The sequence below is a fragment of the Centrocercus urophasianus genome, unplaced genomic scaffold, assembly GCF_019232065.1.
Source record: "Centrocercus urophasianus isolate 14NV4802_14NV808 unplaced genomic scaffold, USGS_Curo_1.0 seq_16, whole genome shotgun sequence".
NCBI classification, from domain to species: Eukaryota; Metazoa; Chordata; class Aves; order Galliformes; family Phasianidae; genus Centrocercus; species Centrocercus urophasianus.
Genome location: NW_024884711.1, coordinates 28,417,959 through 28,444,242, shown reverse-complemented (window position 1 = coordinate 28,444,242; position 26,284 = coordinate 28,417,959). Strand labels below are relative to the sequence as shown.

At 43.0% G+C, this 26,284-nt stretch overlaps 2 protein-coding genes across 4 annotated transcripts in view; one reads left to right on the top strand and one right to left on the bottom strand.

Annotated features, from left to right (window-relative positions):
* Positions 1 to 205: 205 nt before the first annotated feature.
* Positions 206 to 7,922, bottom strand: VIM (vimentin). The gene is made up of 9 exons (XM_042817425.1): positions 7,308 to 7,922; positions 7,159 to 7,219; positions 3,672 to 3,767; positions 3,371 to 3,532; positions 2,799 to 2,924; positions 1,949 to 2,169; positions 1,811 to 1,854; positions 1,317 to 1,402; positions 206 to 831 (listed from the first exon to the last, which is right to left on the bottom strand). The coding sequence occupies exons 1-9, from the start codon at positions 7,850 to 7,852 to the stop codon at positions 790 to 792; spliced, it is 1,383 nt and encodes a 460-aa protein (XP_042673359.1). The 5' UTR covers positions 7,853 to 7,922; the 3' UTR covers positions 206 to 789.
* A 12,398-nt stretch (positions 7,923 to 20,320) lies between these two features.
* Positions 20,321 to 26,284, top strand: part of TRDMT1 (tRNA aspartic acid methyltransferase 1) — a 28,308-nt gene continuing 22,344 nt past the window's right edge. Inside the window, exon 1 of one of the 3 annotated variants that reach the window (XM_042816763.1) lies at positions 20,321 to 20,442. Coding sequence is in view for 1 of the 3 variants with exons in the window: in XM_042816761.1 (XP_042672695.1) it covers positions 20,775 to 20,838 (64 nt within the window). In the remaining 2 variants the exon portion in view is untranslated. Of the gene's footprint in view, positions 20,443 to 20,749; positions 20,839 to 26,284 lie in introns of those variants that run through there. The other 2 variants (XM_042816762.1, XM_042816761.1) reach the window with 2 other exon arrangements.

The following is a 26,284-nucleotide window of genomic DNA, read 5'->3' as shown; positions in this document are numbered from 1 at the left end:
AGCTTCTGTAATACAAACAAGCCTTTGGGAACTAATCTTTCCTGGAAAATGAAGTCAATACATCAAGTCAGCTGTTAATTTTGCAAAGGTGCTGTCTCAGATAAGGGTGTGCATGAGCTACGTCTCACTTATTTGTCTAACACATTTTATACAGCCTAGCTCCAATGCATTTTGAGTACTCAGCTCATCAACTGGATAACTGATATATGAAAACAAGATTAATTTTTATTAGCTTGAAGTATCATTTTATTCAACTGGTAAGTATCAATACATTATGCATCTGCCAGTTATAGTCCATTTTAATTGGTTCCAAAACCTAAGCAGTAAATGGGAAGACAGTTTGTCTACTTAATCTGAAAACAATATTCCACACAATCAGTATTGGAGTTGTCAACCGTAAAGTAATTCCAGCATTAAGTTATGGCTTTGCAGAAAGTCATGAAGTTAAATTAGAACACATCAAGAGCCATTTTCCAAAGATTTATTGAAGTAGCGACAGGTTGCTCATACTGTGCTGGAAAAAGCAGTTTTATTAAATTCAGATACTTAAAAACAGTATTGCAGCACAAGATATTGCTATTTGTAAACTAGACTCCATTGTAAACTCTAATCCTTCGGGGAGAGTCAGTTTGCAAGATCTAACACCTATTTCCTAGCATAATAATCTTGCGCTCATGGAAAAACTGGAGAAAGGCACTTGAAAGCTGTTTCTTCCTTTAAGACATGAACTTTTTAAAACCTTGCTGGTAAGAATTTCTCCTGCATTAAGTTTGCATCTTCACTTCAGCTTTACTCCAAGTCATCATGATGCTGGGAAGTTTCATTAATAACCTGTTGAAAAGCAGAGACACTTGCATTAAGCTTAAAGACAGTTGTTATAAAGAGTTAGAACTGAACCAAATAGTAGCATAGATGTGAACAAATGCATCAGCATTTGCCTATGAATGAGAAGTTCAGATGGCTAAGTGTGTGCAGGTCCATTTAAACCATTTAAACATCAATTTATTCCAAATACTCTATCCTACCCTCAATAAATGCTTCTGCAACATTTTTCTTATGTGACAGAGATCTTGAGGGCTTGCAACTCAACTGAACCTAAAGTCTCCTCTAAACAGAGGCTGTCAGCCACTCAAGCTATTCTCAGATCTGTTTTGTGGTCTGTTCCACAGAAGTACATTTGTTACATCTGCATGTTCAGACATGCAGCTTGGACTGCCAGGTACTGATGCCTGATGCCAACCAGTGGCCAAGGCTACAGCACTGGACAAAGTAACCAGCTGAGATAGAAATAAAAAAAACCTGAAGTTACCACCAACCTGTCCATCTCTAGTTTCCACAGTCTTAATTAGAAGTGTCCTCTTCGAGTGAGTGTCAACCATTGGCTGAGACTCAATGTTGGTTTCTGGAGAAGAAAATGTATTGTTAGCAAGCATCTAAATGAAGTGCCTCCTCAAAGAACCAAGTAACGTCAGTATCTACTTTCAGAATCCCAGTTTAGTATATGAAGAAGTCCTCTTCTCTTTGATAATGAATTATAAACCTGCTTTACTTATTTTCTTCTTATTCCTCTTAAAGCAACTTCAACAAGTGATCTGGATTTCTGTTATGTATTGATACTTTCTTTATGTGTAGGCCCAGGAACAAAGTAGCACCTCATCCAAAATTAAGTAATTGCAAATACTGTAGTTGTGTGTAAGAATGACTTCCATATACAGCTGCATTTACACCAGTTCAAATGCCAGAGTAAAAGGAACTATCCATGACCTTGTTGCTAAAGATTAAAAGCACAGACCCAAATGAAACAGCTTACCTCTCAGGTTCAAAGAAGCAAAGGTTGGAATAGGCATGTTAATCCTGAAGGAAAAGAAGAAATGGATGAAGTCAGACAATGGTACAGAATCTCTAAACAGTAACTGCTAGAAGGTAAGTGTCTGCATGTGATTTTTACCTGCTCTCTTCTCCCTCCAGCAGTTTTCTGTAGGTAGCAATCTCAATATCAAGAGCCATCTTTACATTCAGCAGGTCCTGGTACTCACGAAGATGACGGGCCATTTCTTCCTTCATGTTCTGAATCTCATCCTGCAGGCGGCCAATAGTGTCTTGGTAGTTAGCAGCTTCAACAGCAAAATTCTCCTCCATTTCACGCATCTGGCGCTCCAGGGATTCATTCTGGAAGAGAATAAAGTCAAGTACAACTACAGTTCAGCCACTCTTTCTAACGTCAAGGGACCTTTATAACTTAAAATAAGGAAAAAACACAAAGGGAATTTGAACAACGGTGTCCTTTCTGAAGATACTCAAACGTGGTCCCCAGTTTATCATCTCTTTATCCTACCCTTGCGAAGTCCAGGTGTGTTATTCTGCTGTCTGATGAGACGTTTCACATTTATTCTACCAGACAGCAAAGCAAACCCCCACAGTAAGCCAAACACAGTACAAGTCAGTATGCAGACAGCACTTGGTGAGGGAATCTACAGGTGTATTATACAGTTAAATCAATTTCAAGCCAGCCTTTCAGGCAACTGGATTCTAGAAAGCGCTAGATCTGCACTTTTCCACTGTCCCTTCAGGCTCTGTATAGCTCATTCCGTATTGTTTACACCTTGAGAAAGACCAGTTCAGTATAGCAATCTGAGCAGTGCACTACACAGTACATGCAGACAAATGGAGCCCAGAGAGTCTTCTTCAGGAAGGATGGGTACACTGCTGTCTTGTATGGGAGATCAGCTGCAGCCACACCCACCCACTGAGCAGCATAGTGCTTAAAAAGCTGCATCAGAAGAACATCATCTACTTACGCTTCCTTTAAGGGCATCAACTTCACAGGTGAGAGACTGAATCTGTCTGCGGTATTCATTAGCTTCTTGTTTGGCCTGGCGCAGGGCATCGTTGTTCCTATTAGCAGCTTCGGAGAGATCTGCAAACTGAGGATACACCCAGTTTGGTTAGCACTTCACAAAAATGGTGTAACAGACTACTTCTAGACCCAGGATTTGGAAGCAACTGAAGCCACTGCAGGGAAGTTCTAGTGCTTGAAATATAAACATGAACATTACACTGAACTTCTCTATTCCTGATTGTTATGTTTCAAATCCTTTCTTAAATATATACTTAAGAATTGCCTCCAGCTACAAGAATAAGGAAGAACAGGAATTGAGCCCATTAGTTTGATGCTGCACTTAGGGCACAAATGATTTTTCCAACTGTATTCTTCCCAGACCGAGACTTTAAAGACTACTCTACTCTACTCTGTGGTTACGCTAGCATTCTGTACAGAAGGAACACTGAGTGCTACAGCAAAGCTATTACCTAAAATTCATTTGAATGCCAGCTGCTGCATCTGTATAATCCTACAATGCATTTTACTTACTTTGGACTTGTACCACTCTTCAGCTTCCTGAAGATTCTTAGCAGCAACGCTTTCATACTGTTGACGGACATCACGCAGGGCAGCAGTAAGATCAGGCTTAGAAACATCCATATCGATTTGGATGTGCTGTTCCTGAAGCTGAGCCTGCAGTTCCCGGATTTCCTTAGAGAGAAGTAGACACTCAGAGTTAATAAACAACACTATGCAGAAAATGCACAGGTTAGGACTAGAGGCCAGAACCAGAGTTTACTTGTTCACTTGACTGACAGTGCCCAGGCACAGACCTCATTATTCAGCTTACCTCATCATGAAGCTTCTTCAAGAAGACAATTTCTTCTTGCAGGGACTCTACTTTGCGCTCAAGATCAAGGCGTGCCAGAGAGGCATTGTCAACATCCTGATCAGAGAGAAGAGAACAATTAGCAATCTTATTTTTGCTACTTCCTACCCCAGCCTCAGAGATCATTATATGCTGCTTTATCACAATTTTGTGAACTATGCAGCATTTGAAAGTGTCATCTTTGCTACAATATTGCTGACCACGACCAAGAGTGGTGGGTATAAATCCTGCTCAAAGACAAAAGCACGTACCTAGTTTACAAGACAGTGCTAAGCTCTTCTAGCTTGACAATACTGAAAACATGGAGTTAACCTTTCAATTTGCAGAATTCTACCTTTGCCAGTGGGGCTTACAAGTTCAACCCGTGTACCCATACGATTGGGCTTAAACTTCTGTTAGTCTCCTATGGACTCCTTGGTGACAAACCATAGAGCCCCTTGGCTCCACAGATCACAACTTGAAAGCACGCTGTTAAATCTAGAGATGTATGCATAAGGACTACAGACTACCCGAAGCAGTCTGACAGATGTCCCTGGAGGAACAGGCACGAGCATAAACACAAACGGAGTCAGTCACTGCTGCCTACACCCTCACATTAGCTGGCAAATACTCCACCCTTTGCTAGACAGAGATAGTCTTAATCAACAGCAAAAATTCATTTAAGGCACAAGAGATGATACGCCATGAATGATGCATGAAAGTGGTGTTAATTTGTTCAAAAAATAACTGAAAATTAACCATCGATCAGTAACTGCTTAGATTTTAAAGATACAAGTAAAGCACTTTATAAAGGGGAAGCCTGATCCTTTCACATTGGCTGCGAGGTTACATTCTTACCATATTAACGTAAGCATCATGTTTTCACTATTTGCATTACAGCCTTTCTATATTTTGTCCAGAACATAAACGTTCCTAATCAGCAGTGCTCACTATTACAGCACCTTTGAAACAGGAAAAGTTTTCCTTAGACTACCAGGAAGCCATCCTTTGGATTACTCCTATTCAGGGATTAAGTTTTTTGCACCAGAAGAATTCTCCACTGTTCTTTATCCAGCAGAATGTCCCTTCAATGTATTATGAAAGTTTCCTATCAACTCCAATTGCACACCACGGTTCATCTTGGCTCTGTTCTCCAGTTCAGAGAAAAAAAAAATTCCTTAACGCATTTGTTCTCCTCCCAAAAAACTCAAAGACCATTCTGGAAGGAAATTACACAACTATGACCTAACATGTTTACATGACTACTGAGAAATCCAAAGACTTTCCAGTGGATTTTACACAAGTCTCAGTACTAAATGGGATCTTTTTTTTTTTTTTCCCTCAGAACCAAAGCGCTACAGAAGTTTAAGAAACTTCTAATATACAAAAAGCATTTTAAACTGGAGGCTTGTTGAGTACATAATGTGTATTTTACTGTATTTTTTGCTAAGTGCACTTATTCTGCACTCTCTAGAGCCATGTAAATGAAAAAGCTATTAATAGCCTGAGTAAACAAGGTTTAAGTCACACATATGAATAATTGGACTATGTATTGATCTTTATCTGAAGAGATTCTTTAATGGCTGAACATCCTCATTTATTTCAGGAAATCCCTTGTTTGCCAGGAGCTGACCTGTTCGCTTTGTCATGGGCTCAGATCTGTTCCCTGCTGTCAGAGCATCTGACAAAGCTGCAGTACATAACTTTCTCACTAATTATGATGCCTCTTTTGTTGCACAAACTAGTCACCAAATCCCTAAGCTTATTTGATGTAGGACACCCCACAGCATATGAGGAAAGTCACTTGGCATTTCTCGTTCAGAGGAAAAAAACTCAGCAACTCTCAAGCATACTTTCTCTTCGAAATCTTCATGTTAGAACTACTCTTTTGTGGTAGGGAAAATTTGGGTATACTCTTGTTCAAACCAAACTCAGCAGCATGTATCATTTATGCCACAAGTCAATTTACACAATGATCTGCAGTTTTTGCCTGTAAAACTGAGAGGTTATGTGGGCACAGTGCATGGGCAGAGCAGCTGGAGGCTGAGCGACAGGGCAGGGAAGCAGACAATGAATGTGAGGCACGCACAGCACAACTCACATAATAGCCCACAGCCTTCACAAAGCTTCATCGGCTGGAGGGAGAGGAAGACATGCCTTGAAGTGCACCAGAACGGCATGCATGATTAAACTAGCTTTAGGTCAAAGGAGCTTGTGCTTGAACTCTAGTAATTTAAAACAAAAAGGGAAATGCCTCTGCACTGACTTGGCAACTTCTGGGATTGGCTCAACCCTAGTAACACAGCAGCCTAGATTAAAGGCAGTACCTGGAGCTGCAATCTCAAGCTTCAGCCCCCAAAATGTCAGTGGACACCTCATTCCCAGACCCTGCCTGGTGTCTGCTCTCACACTGTCTTCCTAAGACCATTAGAGAAATGTTAAAAATCAAACGATGACTTCCTGTGTGGTGACACCTATTACTGCCTATGGAGAACTCTGGGATGGTCAGCCTGCGCCCAGCTGTCCGGAGATGGAGGGCAGCTGCTTCCCGCCCAGAGGAGTGATAGCAGTGTTGTTTCACACCAGCAGGTTTCAGGAAGTTATCTTGTTTTGAGAAGGCACATTCCTGAACATCTGCTACTCCAAACAGCCCTCAGTGCAAGCCAAGAGCTGTTTTTGCACAAATCAAAACTTCAGCTCAGAACTTTCCGCAGGCTTCACAGTTGGTTGTCACATCGGCTTTGGTTCATCTGTGTGACACTGCAACTTCCTACAGACTGAACTCCAGTGCATTGTTTCTTATGTTAACATCTTTGCTTATATGAGCTTAAATTGTACATTCTTAATGCACATGAAGGGGATACAGACAGCTGCTATGAGCTCATCCCAAGGAACCCATTTGTCTGCTTCTGATCAGCAAACACTGCTGATAGGAAATACTTAGTATCTGGGACAGTTTTTTTTGAGAGTGCAGACCGACGTGGTTCATCCAGAAGGAGTTCAGTATTTCCCACACAGTCTCCCCTAGGAATATGCCCCCACCATTACACATTTGGTAGGAATGCAGCCCACGGCACCCTCCCCTCCAACACAAAGGGATCCATTATTTCAATCTGCTGCCACCATACCGGCCATAATGCCTGGATCTGCATTCCTCGGTGAATCCCATAGAAACCATTAATACCCTTCAGCCCTACGCGCAGATGGCTGCGCCTTTTCACAGCTATTGGATCAGAAAGCGATTCCACGTCGGAGCGCTTTTGTGGAGCCGGCCAGACCGGGATAAAGCGGGACAATAGCCTCACCCTCCCCCCGGACGGCGGCACCCCCCCCCAAAGAAAACAACGGGGAGAACAAGGGGTTGAGCCGAGCAGCCTTTGTGCTGGCAGAGCCAGCCCCCAGCCCCAGCCCCAGCCCCAGCCCCAGCCCCGACCCTCCGCCCCCACCGCCCCGCGGCGGCCCCGCCCACCTGTCGGAAGGACTGCAGGGTGCTCTCGGCCTCCTCCCGCTGCAGCATCTCCTCCTGCAACCTGCAAGCAGCGACACACGGGTGAGGTGAGGGAGGGGTGGGTGCCCGCCCCGCGCCCGGCCCCAACCCCGCGCCGGCCCCACACTCACTTCTCCCGCAGGCGCATGATGTCGTCGGCCAGGTTGTCGCGCTCCACCTCGACGCGGGCCTTGTCGTTGGTCAGCTGGTCCACCTGCCGCCGCAGCTCCCGCATCTCCTCCTCGTACAGGTCGCCCAGGCGGGACGTGCCCTTGCCCTTGAGCTGCTCCAGCTCGGCCAGCAGGATCTTGTTCTGCTGCTCCAGGAAGCGCACCTTGTCGATGTAGTTGGCGAAGCGGTCATTGAGCTCCTGCAGCTCTACCTTCTCGTTGGTGCGGTTCGCCTTGAACTCCGTGTTGATGGCGTCCGCCAGGGTGAAGTCCACGGCGTCGTGCATCCGCATGGGCGGCATGCTGCTCCGCAGCCGCACCGACGTCGCCTTGGTGGCGTACACGCCGCCGGGCGAGGCGGACACATAGCGGGCGCTGCTGGGCCGCAGGGCGCTGCCCAGCGAATAGCGGGTGGTGGACGTGATGTAGCGGGTGCCGCTGCTGGGCCGGCTGCCCCCGCCAAACATGCGGCGGTACGAGGAGTTCTTGCTGCTGGTGAAGCTCATGGCGGCGAGGAACGGAGCGGCTTTGTAATCCGGGACCGGAGCGGGGCTCGAAGCGCGGCGGGCGAAGAAGGGCGGCGTCCCCAACTCGGGGCCCCTCTTATGGGGCGCCGCCGCCCCGCGCCGCCCCGCCCCGGCCCCGTCCGTCGCCAATGGCCGCGTCGGGCCCGGGGAGGAGCGGGGGGGGAGGGGGGCCCGCGGCGGTGGCGCGGGGACAAAGGCGGCGGGACCGGGGCGGCTGCCGAGGTTCCTTGGGGCCCTACGCCCCTCCGACAGCGCAGTGATTCCGAGGGCGGGACGGGCTGCGGTGCTCCGCCAGCGCTCCTAGCACGGGCTGAGTGCTTGAAAATGCGTCTGTGCAACTTTGTGCGAGCCCTCGTCCCTTCCTTCTTAGCTTGCTGAAAGGCACCGAGATCGGGGGAGTGATGCTCGCTATTCACGAAGGGCTACCGAACGTCCAAAGCGGGCAGACAGAAACATGAACTGTCGGTGGGTTTGGGGTTAGTTGCTTCATACGGCACCTCTTCCATCTGGTCTCCCGTCCGGTGCTCGGAGCTCAGCGCTCTCCTCGCAGCGCCCGGGACCCGCCCAGCCTCGTCGGTGCCGACGGAGCTGCGCTCATTGTGGACGGGCGCTGCGGTACTGCCACGGCTGCAGCAGGGGCACCGCTCTGCCCTCGGGCACAGTGCTCCTGGTCGCTGAGGGAGCGGCAGGAGCGGTTATAACCAAGGGTCTGTTTTTAGTTTCTGTAAGCACACGGTCACTGTCTCAGGAAAGAGCTCTTACAAATAGGTCGTTAGAAGTGATCCCCAGAGAGCCTCAAAGTCAGGACAGAAATCCCCGTTCTTCTACTGTAACTGCGCTATCGGTGTGGGGCTGCCAGTGAGACAGAAGGACCAATTGCAATGGCGTGGCAATGGACAGGGAAAAACTTGAGCAGCACTAAGAAAAACTCCCCGAGACCATTTTCAGCGTGAATGCAGAAGTGGTAGAAGGGAAGTGGTGAGACTTCCATCCCTTAGGGAACGTAAAGCTGGGCTGCCCAAAGCCCAAGGCGTATTCTTCCAGGGAGCAATCCCACTCTGACACATCTGATTGGTGACACCATTTTCCACCTTGCTCTAAAAGTGACTGACACGATGCAAAGATATCTGCAATGTATCCTTTAGCACCTGTGGGATGTAACGCTACCACTTAGTTCTTCTAACTTGCAGTCCTGCAGAAGCAATGTCTGCACTGAGAGTTCTCATAAACCTGAACAAGAGCAGCGGGCGGGGAGTGAGGTGATGTCCATAAGATGCTCACAGTAGGGTTGGCTATTGTCCTCCAGGTGTTGTATCTTATGGGAAGAATCAGAGCCCATATATTTTATTAAGGTTGTAGCGGGAGATTTTTGGTTGTTTGGTCAGTGACTGTGTTCCTTTCTGTGCTGTAGTTTGGTTCTGATGGCAGTGAGAAGTAAAGGAACACAGGCAAAAAGCACAGCAGCAGGCAGCAAGTGGCTCCCCAAGGGAAGAGCTGCGCTCAGCACAGAGCTGTCACAGATTGCTGGGCTGCTAAAGGTACACTTGGCTCCATTTGCTTCTCTTAATGGCCCACAGCTTGTTTATGCTCTACAAAACCTTTATGGCACGCACACGCAACTGCCATCCTTCACTCTGACAATGCTCTGCTCCTGAAATTCAGGGATATGTTTGCTTTGGCAAAAAAAAAAAAAAAAAAAAAAACCACTGGATCTCTTGTTTTGGATATGATTTTCATATGTTTATGTCAGTGCTGCCATATGTGCTCTTGGCCACCTGCCTCATTGCTGTTTCTCCCTGTGAAATTTCCCTAAAAATGCAAAGATATTCAGTTATAAGGACTACAATAATCCCTACAGTACCTTTTGCTGGTGGGCACTTGCACAGGTGCAGAAATGGAGGAAGTTTCTTGTACAGCTGCAATAAATGTAGTCCATATTTGCATCCCAAGCCCAAAGGGGAACAAGGACTGTCCTCATTGAAGGATCTCCACAGTACTTGTCAGGAAAGACTGCATCTCACCATAGCTGCAGGAATCACAGACAGCTGAGGAGGGAGGACAGAGGGGAGTCAATTGCTGCAGCCAAGAGGATGCAGATGTACTGCTATATTCTGAAAATCGGTTACAATAAGAATGAAAAAATCCTTGTAATTTTCTCTGGAAAACATGCATTTCTGATAACATCACTGAAAATAATAGCATTTGCAGTTTTTTTAAATTTTCAATTTGATTTAGGCAGCAAGAAATTAAAGGAATTTAGTCCATCGAGCATGTTTTGGAATGTGCTTTCCAATTATCCCAGGCCTTGACTAAACTGATTTGAATCATTTCATCGATCAAACTTGTGTACTTTTAGTGAGGGTTCTGCTTTAAAGTGTGAAATGATTTTTTTTTCCCCCCAGAAAATATATAATAACCTGTAAGCCTAAGACATCCAGCCAAAATATCCTGCAATGCAAATGCAGTTCCCTTTGTTGCCAGTTCCATAAAGCAGCCCAGAGTCCTTTTGGCAGCAAGGACTGGAAGGCATCGGCCCACAGAGGCTTTCCTTCACACTTCCCCCAGGTCCATGAATATTGAACACGCTCTGTGCAAGAGGGACTGCTTCAACAGGAGACTATGAAAGAGGGTTAATGTCCTGCAGCAGCTGAATAGGGAATCTCCATAATACTCAGACACACAAGTGCTGGGACTGCTGCTTGACTGTACGCTGTAACTTCTAGTGAAAAGACCACTTCTTCCTTCAGCTGTGGTTTGACAAGACTCAGGCTTCTCTGGTTTTGAAATCGGAAAGGCCCTAGGTTCCTATTTCCAAATAAATGGTTGTAAGTTGTGGTGTAACTGTTCTGCTGGGGCAGTCCTTCCCTCTGGCTGGGAGCTGGGTGTAGCGGGGCCCAGGGGAAGGACGATGCTTCCTGCAGCCTGTTCCAGCACTTTGTATATTGTGCTGAAAACACCTCCTCTGAGCCCAGAGAAAAGCTTCTTTTTCTGAACCCCAAAAACCTTGAGAGAAGCTGATGTGGGTTTGTGAACCCGAAAATGTACTAACAATTAACTGTTCAGGCCCTTAAGCCTCCTTTTCTGAGTAACTTTGACAATTTATGATCTCAGGAAGTAAATTGAAAGTTCTTTTATGAAAGTTATTTTTAAAATCGTATTGCCTGTGGTAGTTGTCAGTGTTACAAAACACAGCAAATGTCTATGAGTATCCACTGATTTTTTCTAGGGAATGACTGCGTTACAGACTCAAAACTAACCACGTCTTTCTGCAGTACAGTATTTTAATGTCAGATGAATGATATGAAACTGGCGGGTCTTTCATCACTGGGGAAGTGTTCTAATTATGACTTGTGCCACCGAGCTGCATGCTATTATTACTGTTGCACATAAAGTTCCCCTCCGTTACGGTTTCTGGTAGGCAGAGCAGGGTATTTTCTGTCTCTTTTTGTCTCTCTTTTACTGAATCAGACAATCATTTCCAAAGCCAGTACACCTCTGTCCAAGTCCTGGGGTTGTCTCAAGCAGCATGCACAATTCTAGCAGCACAGAGCAGAGAATTATAAGTTTTTCAGTTCTTTCATAGTGTAACAATTAATGTAATCCATCCCTAAAAGAGAAGAAACCAACTGGAATGCTCTGACACACTGCATGTAATGGTAATAGCACTAACTGATGACTCTCAGCAGTATCTTTAGCAATGGCTGGGACATAAAGGCCAAGATTTTCCAACCAACGAAAGGCATGGCATACTCTGAGGCTCAATGCTCAACTTTAAACACTAAGCAGAACTAACTTCCAGAATATGCCAAGTGTTTTAGTCTTAATTTGGGTCTCAAAAAAATGTAATTTGAAATTTCAGCTACTTGTTTTCCTTGTTTATGAAGCTTACACCAAAGTCAAATTAGGCAAAATTCTCAGAGAACAAAGGAAGAAGAGAGGATTTTAAGTGTAAATGAGAGCAGTTATACTAATATTTTGATCCAATTAATTCTTATAGACTTGGAAGGCCATTTTTCTCAGAGAAACTGGATTTTTAGACGAGATTAATTGCAGTAAGAGTAAGAAAATAGGTGTTTGGATGGCCATGTAGATGGAAGAAAACAAAGCACACAATGAGAAATTATGGCAATGGAAAGGGCAACAGAAATCATAGACTGAGGAAGACGTCAGAATAAATGAACACAGTATAATCAGGGCCCATATCTTCCTATTTCTGTGAGGGAGGAAAAGGCACCAAGTTCAGTAGCAGAAGGATGTCAATTCCCAATTCATATTGCTGAGTGGAAAAATAAGGAATATGGTAATGAAATCTGCCCTGTGGTTAAGTTACCATATAGCAAGATGCAGAATGCGGGGGACAAGGGAAGATGTAGGATGTGGTTGAATACTCATATAATAATTACAAGAGCACAGAAAAGAAAGGTTTGACAAGAAAACAGATTTCACTTAATGTTTCTAGAGCTTGAAGAAACATTAAGACATCTGGGAGAAAATACAGGAAAGACAGAGAATAGTTATTGTTACTCTTTCTTCCTGACTCATTCTTGACACTGATACAAAACTAGAGGAGCTACAGATTGCTGACAGGAGCAGCTGAAAGACCACTCTGTCAGTCCCTGCCACCCAATGCTTATTAACAGGTCCTGTGGCCTCAAATTCTTTGGTTTGATAGAGCTAGCATCTGCCAATTGTTCTTCTACAGTGCACAGCTTGCCTAGCTCATCACAAATTAGTTGAGGAAGGAACACGGAGAAATTCCTTCTGCACTGTTCACATCACACCCCTATACCTATATTGGAATGTGTTCATTGCAGCAGAAATGCTAAGTCACGGCTTGAAACAGTGACTGAGCACCTGGTGGGAAGGGAGTTCAGGTGCATGCATCTGGATCCTGGCTCCACCCCTTCCCAGACATCATTTAAGGGTTGGCAGTGGAGGCAGCAGTATCTTGCTGGTGGTCCCTGCTTACCTGAGGCCTTACAAGGGTAGGTGGATTTTTATTTATTTTATTTTATTTTTTTCTTTGTTTCTGTGATTCTTGTGTTTGAGTAAATCCTCGCTTGCTACAGCCCAGGGCTTTGCTACTCTACTATTGTTTCTGTGCTTTTCATCACACTGTGGCATTATATTCATGTGTCTTTAATTATGATTGGGTTCTACAAATGGAATAAAGGGCTATGATGAATCTTTATGTGAAGGCAACTTTTCTAGAATGCCTTATTTTCCATCCATAACAATGCAAATGATTTCAAAGTACATCTTAATGAGTATATAGGTAATTCTTTTTACAAGAAATTACTGAAGGGTCACCATAGGCACTTCACAAAGCCTTTTTAATTTTGTTTAACTTTAGTAGAATATTTGTGCAAAATAACACTGTGCAACGCGTGGAGTTTCTTTCTGTCCTTTGCTATATTGCTGACTTTACAGTTTTCACATTACTATCAAGTATGGTGCACAGTTGTTATCCTTGTCAGCTGTTGGGACAGGTAGAATTCAACAGCATGAATGAACATTCCTTTGTCACATTGGGATGGAAAGTGATATCTACAGACTTGTCTGTCTTAAATCTTGAGGTTGCAAACCTTTTCAAAGATGAATCATCCATCCATTCATCTATCCTCTCTGTTTGGAAAAGGCTGAAAGAAGTGATTCTAGCATGTCATTAACAAACCCTGCTACTTACAGATTTGCTACTTTTTGGCCAAGCTTTTTCAAAAGAAACTGCTGAAAGGACTCCTATCCAAAACAAACAAACAAAAAGCTTGGCAGTGATTTTGTTCTTCTTTCTCCCAGGTCCATCACTTAGGAAAGGCATAAATAGCATAATGTTTTCTTGCAATGATATACTAGGAAATGATGATTTTTTTTTTCTGAGGAAGGGGCAGGACACAGCAATGGAATTATTAATTACATGCAGCAATTGTTCAGATCTTCCTTTGAGATGCCCAGAACAAGCAGAACATTACTAGCTGAGGGCCAAGTTTTTACTGGATTCCTCAGTCGGAGTTCTTGTGCCAAATCTTTGGTTCCAGTGTGTCTCATAAACTGACTGTGCATTGTGTTAGCCACCCTGGGATTAGTTAGCTTTTACCAAAGGGAAGAGGACGTGGCTCACACACCCCAAAACAGAGGAGACCAAGTTTCTAAGAGTTGCTTTTACATGCCAATTCTATGTCTAATATTCAAACAGCATGCTCTGCTGGCTGGGGTTGAGGATGGAAATTTAAGTTAATGGTATGAAAAAAAAAAAATAAAAAAAATTGTGGGCTATAGGGCTGGAGTATAAAACTTACTAAATGTGCAAAGAAGGCACATATAGCTGGAGAAGGAAAAGATAAAGTATCTTAAAGAGAAGCCCATTTGAGGGGGTTGTAAAGGTGTCCTGTTTCCCATTACAAATGCAGACTCAATGTCTATGGGATTTTTTGGATAATTTGTCTCATGTATATGGTTATTATTATAGAGTTAATATGCCTGTGTAGGATGGCCTAACAATTATTTTGCTTTGTAAATGTTTCATGTTGACTCTTAAATTTTACAAATGTTTGTGGCTGCTCATTTGACATGGAATAGACACTTTCTGTAACCCCGCGGAGGTTACTAAGCCTACAACTGAAGTCCAAAGCACATCATGACAAGGTAACTCTGCACAGTGAAGAAGTCTTCTAGACAATGAAACAACGTATAGATGTAAGATATATAAGATGACAGGCTCTTCCAAAGACTGAGGAATGGATTACTCAGAATATGGTAATACAGCTGTATTCCAAAAAAATAATCAAATTCTGTAGTGTCAAGTGATTTATCCTTAAAATGAATGCTCTCAGTAATGCTCTTGTACTGCAATATACATGATGCTTGGACTGGTACTGATAATGGGGTTTATGCACAGTTTAGATTACTGTCTTAGGCTTAAATTCATTACTTTTCTAATTTTCGAACAACTTTGTACTAACCATAGGAAATGAGTGCTATATGTGACTTGGCACTATTAGTTCAATGAAGTCATCCTCAAGAACTTCAGCCGCTGTTCAGAGTCCCTGACAAACAATTCCAACAATATCCCATTGTATTTCTCTTATGAATTATGTGAAACATGTTTGCTGGAGTCTTAAATCAGCCCAGCTCCCTATAGCTGAAAACTAATTTCTAGTCCGTACTGGATATGTTTTTGTTCAACAAGATTTCTCTTTGTCAAAAAGAACTAATTCAGACTTGACCCATGTAGATTAGCTTACTTCTCTCCAGACTATCTCAGCAAAATTAACATTTTAATCTCATAACATTTCATGTAAAGAAAGGTTTGTGGTGTTTTGTTTTGTATTTTTTTTTTTTTTCCCCAAACTTTAGGAAAACCCAAAGCTTTTTCTTCTTAGTTGAGGCACTGGAAAAAGGGATACAAAAAACCCAGCAGCCATAAGTGACTCTTCTATAATTCAACTGGAATAACTTTTCAGTTTATCCTTCATTTCAGTTAACCTTTATAGAATCACACAATTTCTTCAAACGTATTCTTTTTCCATGGGCTGTTTTCTAAGAGGCTTTCTGTTAGAACAGAACTGTGTCCCAGCTATTGGTATGCTTGACAGACATTTGTGGACACAGATGTAGTGAGAGAATGTTTACACTGCAATCAGTTCTGTAATAACCTTTAAATAGCTTTGGAGTAACTCACTTGCAAAGTGCCAGTAAAGTAACAAGTGTGGAAGACACCTCAGCACTGCTGAGGCACCAAATGCTCAGCTTCTTGAGCAGGTTCTGGAGTCAGCCCTCAGTGACACGTTTGTTGTTTCAAGGTAACTTTATAAGTCCACTGTTACAGCTCTGCTGCGGCTGCGTGAAAGATTTTCTTCCTCTCTAGAGGAAAAACCCTACTACTGAAGTCCAACTGCCATGGTTACCTGCATAAGACGTATCATTTCCTGTGCCTCTGCCAGTTAGTCACAGATCTCCTTACATGGGGATGAATGAAAAAAATGAAGTTGGGGCAGGGGAGAACTCTCTCTCTCTCTCTCTTTTTTTTTTTTTTAAAAAAAAAAAAAAGAAGGCAAGGCTGTGGTATACAAAGCTCTAGTGATAGCAGGTGGGTTTTAGACCAAAGGCATAATCAACATAGAGCTACAAGTCTTTCTCAGGTTGTCACCCTGTATGCTATATACTGTGCACACCGTGTTGGGATGCTGGAGATTAAAACTCCTGTTGTAAGCAAAAAGGTAAGAGGCACATCTTCGCTCATCTATTTCTCTTCCTCATCAGTTTTCCTCTGAGAGAGCATGCTGCTGCCATCTCCTCCTGCCCCACAGGCATCCTGAGGGGGTAGCTGAACTGATTTCCCCTTCACCTTTGCCTGGTGTCATGCCTGCTGTCTCCAGCTTCTGTGGCCCTGTGGGCCTCGTAGAGCTCAGAGTCTGTTTTGTTCAGTCCAGCGAAGATTTTTTTCAGTGTACATGTCTATATTGCCTACTGGCCATTTTTTTATCCTTCTCTTTTGGTAGAGTGCTGGAATGTGCAAGTACAACAAGAAAGTCAACAATGCTATGTTGACATAATGCGTCTCATCCAGCCAAGGTTACCACTGCAGGCCAACCATAACAAACAGGCTGGATTTATTTATATTTTTTTCACCAGAAAAGCAAAGAATTCATTGGAGAAGCAATGACTTCTTCCTATTCTTTATAGAGTCAGTTGTATCTCCAAAGCCTGAAAATAAAATCTTGAAGTGTAGACAATAACCTATTTGAAAATATGTTAATATTTGTTTGACTCTTCTAAATAATTTCAGTTACATAAATTTCCCCTGTCTATGGAGTTTTCAGAAGTGGGCTGAGAGAGTCTAACAAATGTAATTCAATGTGGGTTTCACTTCTAGTCTTGCAGATGTGTGGGATTACAAATGCAAACCGTGGGCTTCACTGCCATATTGGCACAGGGTTCCGCTGTGTTGGTATCTGAAACTAACTTTACTGAGTGTCACTTCATCACAAACCAAGTCTGATAAAGTCCCTCCTGAAACATTACATCCAGACAGCTCAATTTCAATTAATTGCAAAAGGTTTCCAGTATGAGTAATATATTGGGCCAATGGTTATGGAAACAGTAATTTATGCTAGACATTCTCCATGAATTTTTTTCAATTCAGTGATTGCATTGCAAGGGTATGTCATGCCTTGCATTCCTTCCTAGCCACAGTGATTTCTGACCCAGAACATGAGCCTCTCCTATAGACAGCTGAGATGCCTGTATACTTTTCCTGACCGTCATTTAAGTATTTAGTAGGTTATATGAGACACTGGGACACGAGAAGCCTTGTTTGTTCAGCCACCAACAATATTTGCTTCAACTACAGCTTTGGATGATGACTGTATTTGCAGTTTTAAACATCAGATGTGTCAGCAGAATGATTTTTTTTTTTCTTGTTCTCTTCATTTTTGCCTGTAGAGGAAATGCTCACAAATGCTTTGTAGTATGTATCCACTAGTTTCCACCATGCCTCACATCCATAGGAAACTAAGTAACTTATACAGCTCCAGCATTTTAGCATCAGTAGAACCCTGTGACGAGCACTGTGGAGTGTCAGGCTTCGTCCCACAGGCTGGTGTGGACAGACACCTTGCTGGCCTGTTAGTTGCTGCTCCGTGCAGGTGGGAGGGCAGGGAAGGGCTGCAGGAGCTGACTCCAACCGTGGTCTGAGATGCCATAGTTCTTAATTTTTCATGTTCCAGTTGCCAGTGCAGTGAAATACGGAATCTCAAGGTAATGTTTTTTTTTGTTTGTTTTAATGTTTTCATGATGCTGTTTGGCACCATTGGTAACTGTAACACTTTTAGCAATTCTAAGGCATTGCAAGAAGAGAAAATAGTGCAGTGGTTTTGCTTGCGTGTTCCTCTTACCACGTGCATCTGTTTCGCTGGATGAGTTTACTAGTTACCAGAACAACAGTTTCAGATCTGACACGATTACCTGTATCATAACAACCATCAGAGATGTGGGCAAGCTTCTAATCTGAGTAGATGCTGCCAGGAGGCAGGAGCTTTCAAAAGCTGTCTCAATGAAAATGCTGATATCGCATGCTGATGTCACTGGCTTTAAAGGAATTTGAATGATCAGTTTACTTAATGTTTTTAACAGTAAAATATACGTTCAAGTTAAGAAAATAAATGCTTGATCATTGTATTAATATAGTTCTACAGATGTGCTCATTTAAAATAAACGTATTTTTTTCCAAAACCCTATTGGTTTTTATTCAAAGCTAGCTATGTTGTTAAGGTGTAACTGATATATGAAATAGACCCTATGCATGTGCTAAAGAAGGCTAAGACACAGCTGCAGAATCTGAAATCCTTTTATCAGGAAGTCAAAATCAGAAGGGTCACAGGACAAACTTCTTCCTTTGAAGTCTTAAAGAATTTAAAGAATCTTTACTGAGAGTAGAGTAGGCCCAGAGGTGGACATTGGACTTGACTGTTATTAATCTCTTCTTTTAGTCAATTAAATTTTGGCTGGGATTTATGGGGATCCTATCCATCCTATGTGTACAAAGTACAGAAGGAACTGTCACAGCACCCAAATTTTGTTAGTCAGACAGATGCAGTTGGGAAATTCTGCAGTGATGTGGCTGTTGCCAGGCCACAAGACTGAGTGAGCAACAACCTAGCCTGCTCTGTAGTGGTGGCAACATGTGTTACCAAGTTTTCTTAGCAATGATCACTTCCACAGGGCACACTTGCTCTGTGGACTCCTTTTTGGAGAGAAGGGAGGTATGAGTGATTGCTGATGTTGGTATTTCTCAGCCATTCCTCTAATCTCTGGAATTGGCAGCATACCTTAATTTCTATTATGCAATGTCTGGTCAGAAGACTATTATTATGCTGGCTGTATATGTATAAAGTGAAGAATACTAAAAGTAATTGTTTCCAGATTGTTTTGATTGTTGTCTTTTTCATAGCTATCAATTAATAAGGAGAATTATTTATTATATTAAGCCAGGGCAGAGAATTCTTAAACTGGTTACTGGAAGTTGTTTAAAAATGAGCACAAGAGAAATGTTGGTGTTTTCCATTCTTTGCAAGATTAAGCCAATAAGATCTTAGCCTAGTCTATGAATTTCTTTGTTGCCAGAGTGGAGGTGTGCTGAACAGACTCTCCGGTTTGCTACACACAGGATGCCTGGTGGAGGAGGTAGGCAGAGAATTTCCCCTGAGGAAAGAATTTTCCACTGACATGAATACGGCAGAGGTATCAACTTTCTTCACCAGTCTCCATCTTTACTGTATGCGAATTGCAAGAATACTGTGGAGTTGGGGAAAGGGAAGGAAAAAACAGAGCTCGACTCTATCTCTCCTTCTGATACAAGGAAATGTTTGTCCTGTAGCTTTAATTGCTATGGGAATTGGGCAACTCCAAATAGATGAAATGCTCCTGACTGCCTATAGCTCACTATGATATTTAGCTTTGCTGTGGTGTATATAGATTGTATATAAATCACTGCATTAGTGATACAAGGAGATAAAAACCACTCACCAACTTCACTAATTTCAGTAGTCTAAAAGCTGTGTTTCTCTTTACCTTCACCTCCTATCTATATTTTCAAGGGCTCCTACTGAAGCTTATCTTTTTAGCAGACACCAACCTTGTTCATCACAGCCACTTTTACCCTGAATCCCAACCTGCAGAATTTTCCTCACCATCTTTGTCCGATGACTACTTTCTCTAGGCAGCACATTCCCTGCTTTGTTATGCTGTGTGATTCATCTCTCTTTCTCAGTTCTCCATCTGCTCTTTGTGCAAACTACCTGTCTCACCACTTCCTGCAATGCATACTGCTCTCCTCTTTGGTATCTCAGCTGCTGCTTCCCTCCTGACATAATCAAAGTAGGCCTTGGGTTTCTTTTCTTAGTCATTACTTCCTTGGCTGACAGGTAAAGCAACAGCCCCTGACTCTGATGGTGAAGATTCACAGGGAATGACAGAACTTTTTCAAAAGAAGCTGGCAAAAACTAATATTCTTTGGATCATGTTTCTGCTTAGTAGTCCAGAAATATACCTTATTTTTGACAGGTTCTAGGAGGTGCCAAAAAAAATGTGATCAACTTAAGAAGTAACTCAAGAAACATATCCAGGTTTTTAAGTTATTTATTTCAGGTTTCATTCTCACTTTAGACTCTAAATCCATGAACTGGGGCCTAGGCAAGTATTTTTGCTTGTGGGAGGAAGGTAATCCACATTTTACCCTGCAGGATATTTACTCTTTGGTTTTATGTATACATGCAAATGCATCTGTCTGGCACATATTGCTACAAGCTGGCTGTTTTTCAGGGGCAACAATGCTTTTGAATCGTTTCTTTAATCTAGGGAAAGCAATTTCACAACCTTAAGACAAATTAGAACAGTTTCATGTTATTTCCTTCCTTCCTATTTCACCAGCTTTGAAACCGCTTTTCAAACCATCCCCGCACGCAACTTCACTCCTGCAGATAAAAAGGAGAATTGCTGAGGCCCGCAGAACTGCCACGCACCATCAGCATCAGCTGCCCAGCAGGACAGCAGGCTGGCACCATCCCAGGCTGGTGAGCACGGCCCTTTCCCGGACCCCTTATCCCCTCTCTTCCCGTGCCCACCCTGTGCGGTTTGGGACGTGCCGATGAGGCCCCCCCGGCACTGAAGACCCGCACGGGTGAGGGGACAGGCTGTTCCAAAAGGTGCCTTCGTCCGCAGGGCCTAACCCCTGTGCAGGGTTAATGAGCAAGTAGCTGTGCCACAGTGAAGCTCTCCTCTGGGGCTGGCACGGAGCCGCCGGCGATCGGGAAGGAAGAGAGCGGGCGGGGGGAACGAAAGAGCGGCGGAACGGACGGGCGGCACTCGGGGAGGCGGTCGGGAGGGCCGTGCAGTGCGCCGAGGCATGGCGGCTCTGCGAGTGCTGGAGCTGTACAGCGGCATCGGGGGGATGCACCAGGCCCTGAAAGGTACCCGGCAGCCCGGCCGTGCGGCCCCTCGCCGCCTCCCCCTTCTTTGGACGCCATCTTCTCGCTGCGCCCTCGACCCCTGGGGGCTGTGAAGAGCGCCATCTTCTCGAGGGGACTAAGATGGCCCCTCGCCTCGGCCCCTTCCCCAGCCTGCCTGTCCCCCGCGCCGTCGTGCGCGGACACGCGGAAGGAAGCTGTGGGGTGGGAGGCGGCCCCACATCCCGTAGCTAGGAGGCACATCCATCTCAGGGGCTGGAATGGAGCGGTGCGGTGTGGAAGGGGAGGGGGCTGTGCCCGTGCAGCAGACACGGGAGATTGGTCAGGGCTCTGGTGGAGTGCTTGTGTTAGTGGCCCACAGCTGTAAGCTGGACCCCAAAGCGTCGTGGCTTGCTGGCTATCACCATGTGCCCGGGAGTGCGCAGGTCAGGGATCCGCGGTCCTGCCTCTGACTTGGAGAGTGGTAATACTGTGAGCATTAATACGTGCTGTGTCTTCTGCTGGCTCGCCCACGCTGTGTATGGGATGGGCTTAGTCAAATTAGCCTGGGTGTCCCATAGGTGTGCAGGTAGACCACGTGTTCTTGTGACACGTTGCTTTGTGAATAGCTGATACGTGCCTAACCATGTGGGGTTGGTATGACATTCTCTAAATATGAAAATACAGAATATGAGCTGGTATAGTGAGTTTGGGCTAGATCATGTGCCCAGGTGTTTTTGATCTGGTGCAAGGAAATCTGGAGCTGATTTTAGGAGATTATTGAAACTATCGCCTGGGTACCCTTCACCAAGTCCTGTAGGCTATCCATGAATTGGCTTCCCCAAATAAAAAAGTTGAGCTAGGACTATTGATACGGGCTTTATTACTGTTCTGAGTATGGGTTTTCTTGCAAATGTACGGCATTTACAAAAATAACTGTAATAATTTTAATTGCTTACAGTCATTCAAATACTTGTGCCCTTCTACTACATTATACAGCCGAGATCATTTTCATGAAAATATCAAGTGAAAAAACTCACCTTATGTTATTCTCTTAGTTAGCTGTGAAATATTAATGTTTATGGTAGAATCTGCTTCTCATCATGCAGTCAAGTACTCACAATTACTGGTGTGACATTTTCCCACTGAATGACTTATACTTGAATGCTCATGTCTGTCTATATATATATATATATATATATATACTCACACACACAATCACGTGCACAGGTTGCTCTGGAAGTAGTGCCTTTACTTATTTCCATGGAAACTACAACAGATACAAAAACAATAACATTGTTTGTAGTTGAGAATTTGCTTTTTCACTATTTTTCAGCATAGCCACCACCATTGGTTATGCATTTTCACGAGTGGTGAACAAAAGCCTGCACACTACACTTTCCTAAATCTTTACCAGGGAAGGTGACCCGCTGTTACTCTTGCCGCTGCTGAAATGCACCACCACTACCAAGCATTGATATGTCAATGGCTGCAGCTTTTTCTGCATTCAGTGACACACTTTTATTTCATGTGCACTTTCATGTCATGCCTGTCTGCTGCTTTTTGTCACACAGCAACCAAATATAAAGGAGTATTGACTGGGGGATTTGGCATCTACTGGTGTACCACCAGCGTCCGCCTCTGATGTCTTGGGCCCATAATAAAACAGGAGGCATTATTTGTGGAGTGCTTGTATAATATGTAAAAATACACAGAATACCAAAATAGGTACCTCTGTTGTTACTGTAAATAATCCCAGCCACTTGGTATAGTAATGCATTTTCATTATTTCCAGACTTATCCTTTGAATATTAAAAGCAAAGTATTTATTTATTTGAAATTGTACGTTTTGAAGTTTTTGTGGAGTAAAGAGTGTTTTAGCTAATGGTAATGCTTCTCCAATAGCATTGTTTCTTAAAGTGGTGGGGAACTACCTGTGTGTTATAGGCAGTTTCCATGGAAAGTGGATTCTTGAAACTTGGGCTACACATTTGTCCTTTGGTTTGTCATACGTTGGTGTTTGTAGTTGTATAACAGATATTTATTGAGTGTTATTTGGCTTTGACCTTAGCAGAATAATAGATATCTCATGAATGTTTGATAATGTTCTGCAGCAATTAATGAATTGTAATGCCAGACGTGATACTCTGTGGCCATCTCCATCCCCAACTAAGAAAAGATCATTTGCAACACAACAAAATACTTGAAAGAATGGGGATGTTGGGAATGCAAGCAACCTTTCATGATTACTGGAATACTGGAAGTTTGCATCCAGAAGATACCCTGCTTGACCCATGCCACAGAGGACATTTACTCTGTGCATGAAGGCTTGGGAATGTATATAACTTACATGTTGTGTAGTTTGGAGAGTGAAGGAATTAACTGAAACGTTCTTTCCAGTAAGATGAGAATCTTGTAGTTAAAGTCTAGTTAAAACTGATAGGCAACTGAATAAAAAGAACTCTATAAAATTTGCACTGAATTTTATATTTAATGGCAGGCCATTGTGTAAAACTGGTTTTGATGAATTGAATTGCATTCAGGAACACTGATACAGTCGGAAGGTTTGATCTCTTCTGCTGTCTTTTCTTTTCGAGCCTTTTAGACATCTGGATTCAGTTTTCTTAGTTTATGGAGGAAGAAAGGAAAGTCAGGGGGGATTTAAGTGTTTGCTTTTATGTGAAAATCAAGCAGAGAAAAGTGAATGTTCCTTTGAAAGTGCTTTTTCTTTGATAATAATAGGATTTCTTGTATGTTTTAGGTCTATACATGTACATGAAACCATGCTGTTCCAAAGAGATCTCTGGTGCATCTTTTGGATGTCCTTTTGCAGGATTTTTTTTTTTTTTTTTCCTCTGTATAAATATGAAGCTTGAAAGAAAGCCCTTCATTCTGCCAGTGCTTTTTTAAGCCCAATACATGAGAGATTAATGTGATGTGTAATAGTTTATTTTCTTGGTGTTGTCTCCAGTGAATCTATAGAGCCAGGAAAAATAACAGAGTAGTTTAGAACAGAGTAAGAACATAGAAGACTTAAGTGCAGCCACTCCAAGAAAGCTACTTGTTCTACAGCAGGGATTGTGCAGTTCTGGCAAGCTTAGCTCAGAGTTGGTTACTGGCTGTTTCACATGGGCAGCTTTTGGGCCAGTTATGTTCAGCAACACTGCTCCTGCCTTGATTTTTTTTTTTTTTTTTTTTTTTTCTCTGCATATTTGTCAGTGGTTTTAATTGGCAAATAGTTATTTTCCAGGAAATCTGATGCTGTCTTTTTTACCTGGATGTCATTTTTGGCTGTGATCTTTTATAGTCTTTACTTTAGGGTAGCAATAATTGAGTTTTCAGGATGAGGATGTTCATTGTTTTGGCAGTTGTCACTAAAGTAGAGTGCATTTGGGAACAAGTAGCATGCAGTTGGTTTCTACAACATTATTTTCACCTACACTTAAAAATAGCTGATTTTTAATAAATGAGTGAAAGTTTGTATCCCACTTTTCCTCTGTTGCTACATACTGTTGATGTACAAATTATTAATATGTGGTTGGATCAGGTTCTTTTTGCCAATGGAACGGCTATTTGTGAATTTTGATTTTGATTCAAAAGCTGAGAAGAAAAATCTTGAAGGTTGCCTGGCCTTGTGCTCATACTTTACCTGTAGATAATCCAACATGCAGAATTCCTAGTTTCAGATTTATAGCAATATCTGAATTTTAACAGCGAAGGCATGGAAAGTTGAGGTTGATTAAAGTCAGAAGTCATTGAGTCAGTTCATACTCTCTCCCTTGAAGATTCAAGGCAGCAAAGAGATGGAAATGTTTTTCTTCTTCCCATCCTATGCTCCAAGCATTGCAAGGATTGTGAAGGTTGATGTTTAGATGGTGTATGTCTAAATCTATTCTATTTTATTCTATTTTATATGCGTATATATGAGTGGTTTGGCTGTGTACAAAGTGCAGGGCTTCTGCAATGAAAAAATACAATGTTTTATTTTTAGGAAATCTCTTGCTTCAGCTAATTTCCTTAGCAACTTTCCATCAAACAAACAGTCTGCACTAACTCATTCCCAAACAAAACAAACTTAAAATGGCGTATTAATGTAGGCAGTTTTCCCATGAAAAAATGTATTCCAGGTCTCTGCCTCAAGCATTTGTAATCTGCCAGGTCATGAAGAAGCTCTTTGAGCATAAAATATGAGAGAGCAATTTTTAAAAAATACTATCTTTTCGCAGCCATGAAGGTAGCAATAGTTTTTGAGCATAGGAATATTCTTTTGTAGCCTCTCTTCTCTGCTTGATGTTATTCATTGTATTTGATAACTTCTGTGAATTGCACAGCACAATGAAGTACATAGCACAGCTATCTCAGGAGGAGGGGAAAAGGAGAACGCCGACCTGGAGCCACAACATTCAGCACAATGCGAAAACTTTGCTGATTTGAGTGCCCTTTAGCACTGATGTTAATTGCTCCCTAAAATACAGCGCTTTGTAGCACGTGATGGTGCCAGTTGTGCTGCAGTGTGATTTTACATAGTTTTTAGGCTGAACTGAACAGAGCCGTACAAATAGAGCATGGAAAAAAGTTGCTCAGTATCCTGCAGGAAGCGAGTATCGGGTTCTCTGATAATCGTGTTAACTGCAGTCACAGACAGTTCTGCCTAATCGTTTAGGCCATGAGCCGACAGCTCAGAACTGAAATCTTTGCTGTCTGTTTGAAAGGGAAACAGAACGGACACAATATGTGACTAATCTTCCTTTTTCCATCTGTTCCCGTATACCTGTTAGGGTAGATAATTGTTTTGACTCTGATTTTGCGGCGTGGTGGGATCTGCCAGGCTGTGCCCTTGGTGTAACAGCACGCTGTCTGACATTGATGGGTTCAGTACATAAGTAGAAGGATGAGTATAAACAGATCCATGCTAATTTTAAGGTCTGCATGACAAAAGGGATCAATACTTCTGCAGTTGAAAAGGACAAATATAGTAATGTCAGAATTTTTGTTTTCAGAGTTTGAAGATGGCACCCTCTGGGTCTGATTTTTTTCCACATCAGAAGCTAACGCAAGCATCCTGCCTGTCTTTGTGTCAGATGCCACACCTTTCAGTCACTGCAGCAGCAGCATCCCTTTTCACACTGATGAGGCCTGAAGTTTGGTCATTGCCTCTGTAACTTAATTAAATATTGTTACAGAGTTTCTCATATGCTTATTCAAGAGGTTTTAGAACTCAAGTGTGAAATCAATGTGATAGAACTTTGAGTTCATCTGATTTCAGCCAAGAGGACAAAAAGAGGCTGTGACACCTCTGTCCCTGCCTTCCCGTGGCCTGTGGCTTCCTTCTGAGCTCCGACATCTTTCTCAGAAACATGCGGTCTTGTTTTGAGGGCTGTGTTGAGGAGGAGTGTTGCAAATCAAATATTCCAGCAACTAATCAGTGTCATGTGGAAAGTGTGTGTTTTCCTTAGTCTGCCTGAAACAG

Bases quoted from the DNA above. Each gene is read 5' to 3' on its own strand.
- VIM (XM_042817425.1), bottom strand. From the start codon at position 7,852: ATGAGCTTCACCAGCAGCAAGAACTCCTCGTACCGCCGCATGTTTGGC. The intron at 2,925-3,370 runs GTAAGTAAAATG...GTGTATCCTCAG, and splicing joins AAGAGTGGTACAAGTCCAAA to TTTGCAGATCTCTCCGAAGC. The intron at 1,403-1,810 runs GTAAGCTGTTTC...TTTCTTCTCCAG, and splicing joins TGCTTCTTTGAACCTGAGAG to AAACCAACATTGAGTCTCAG.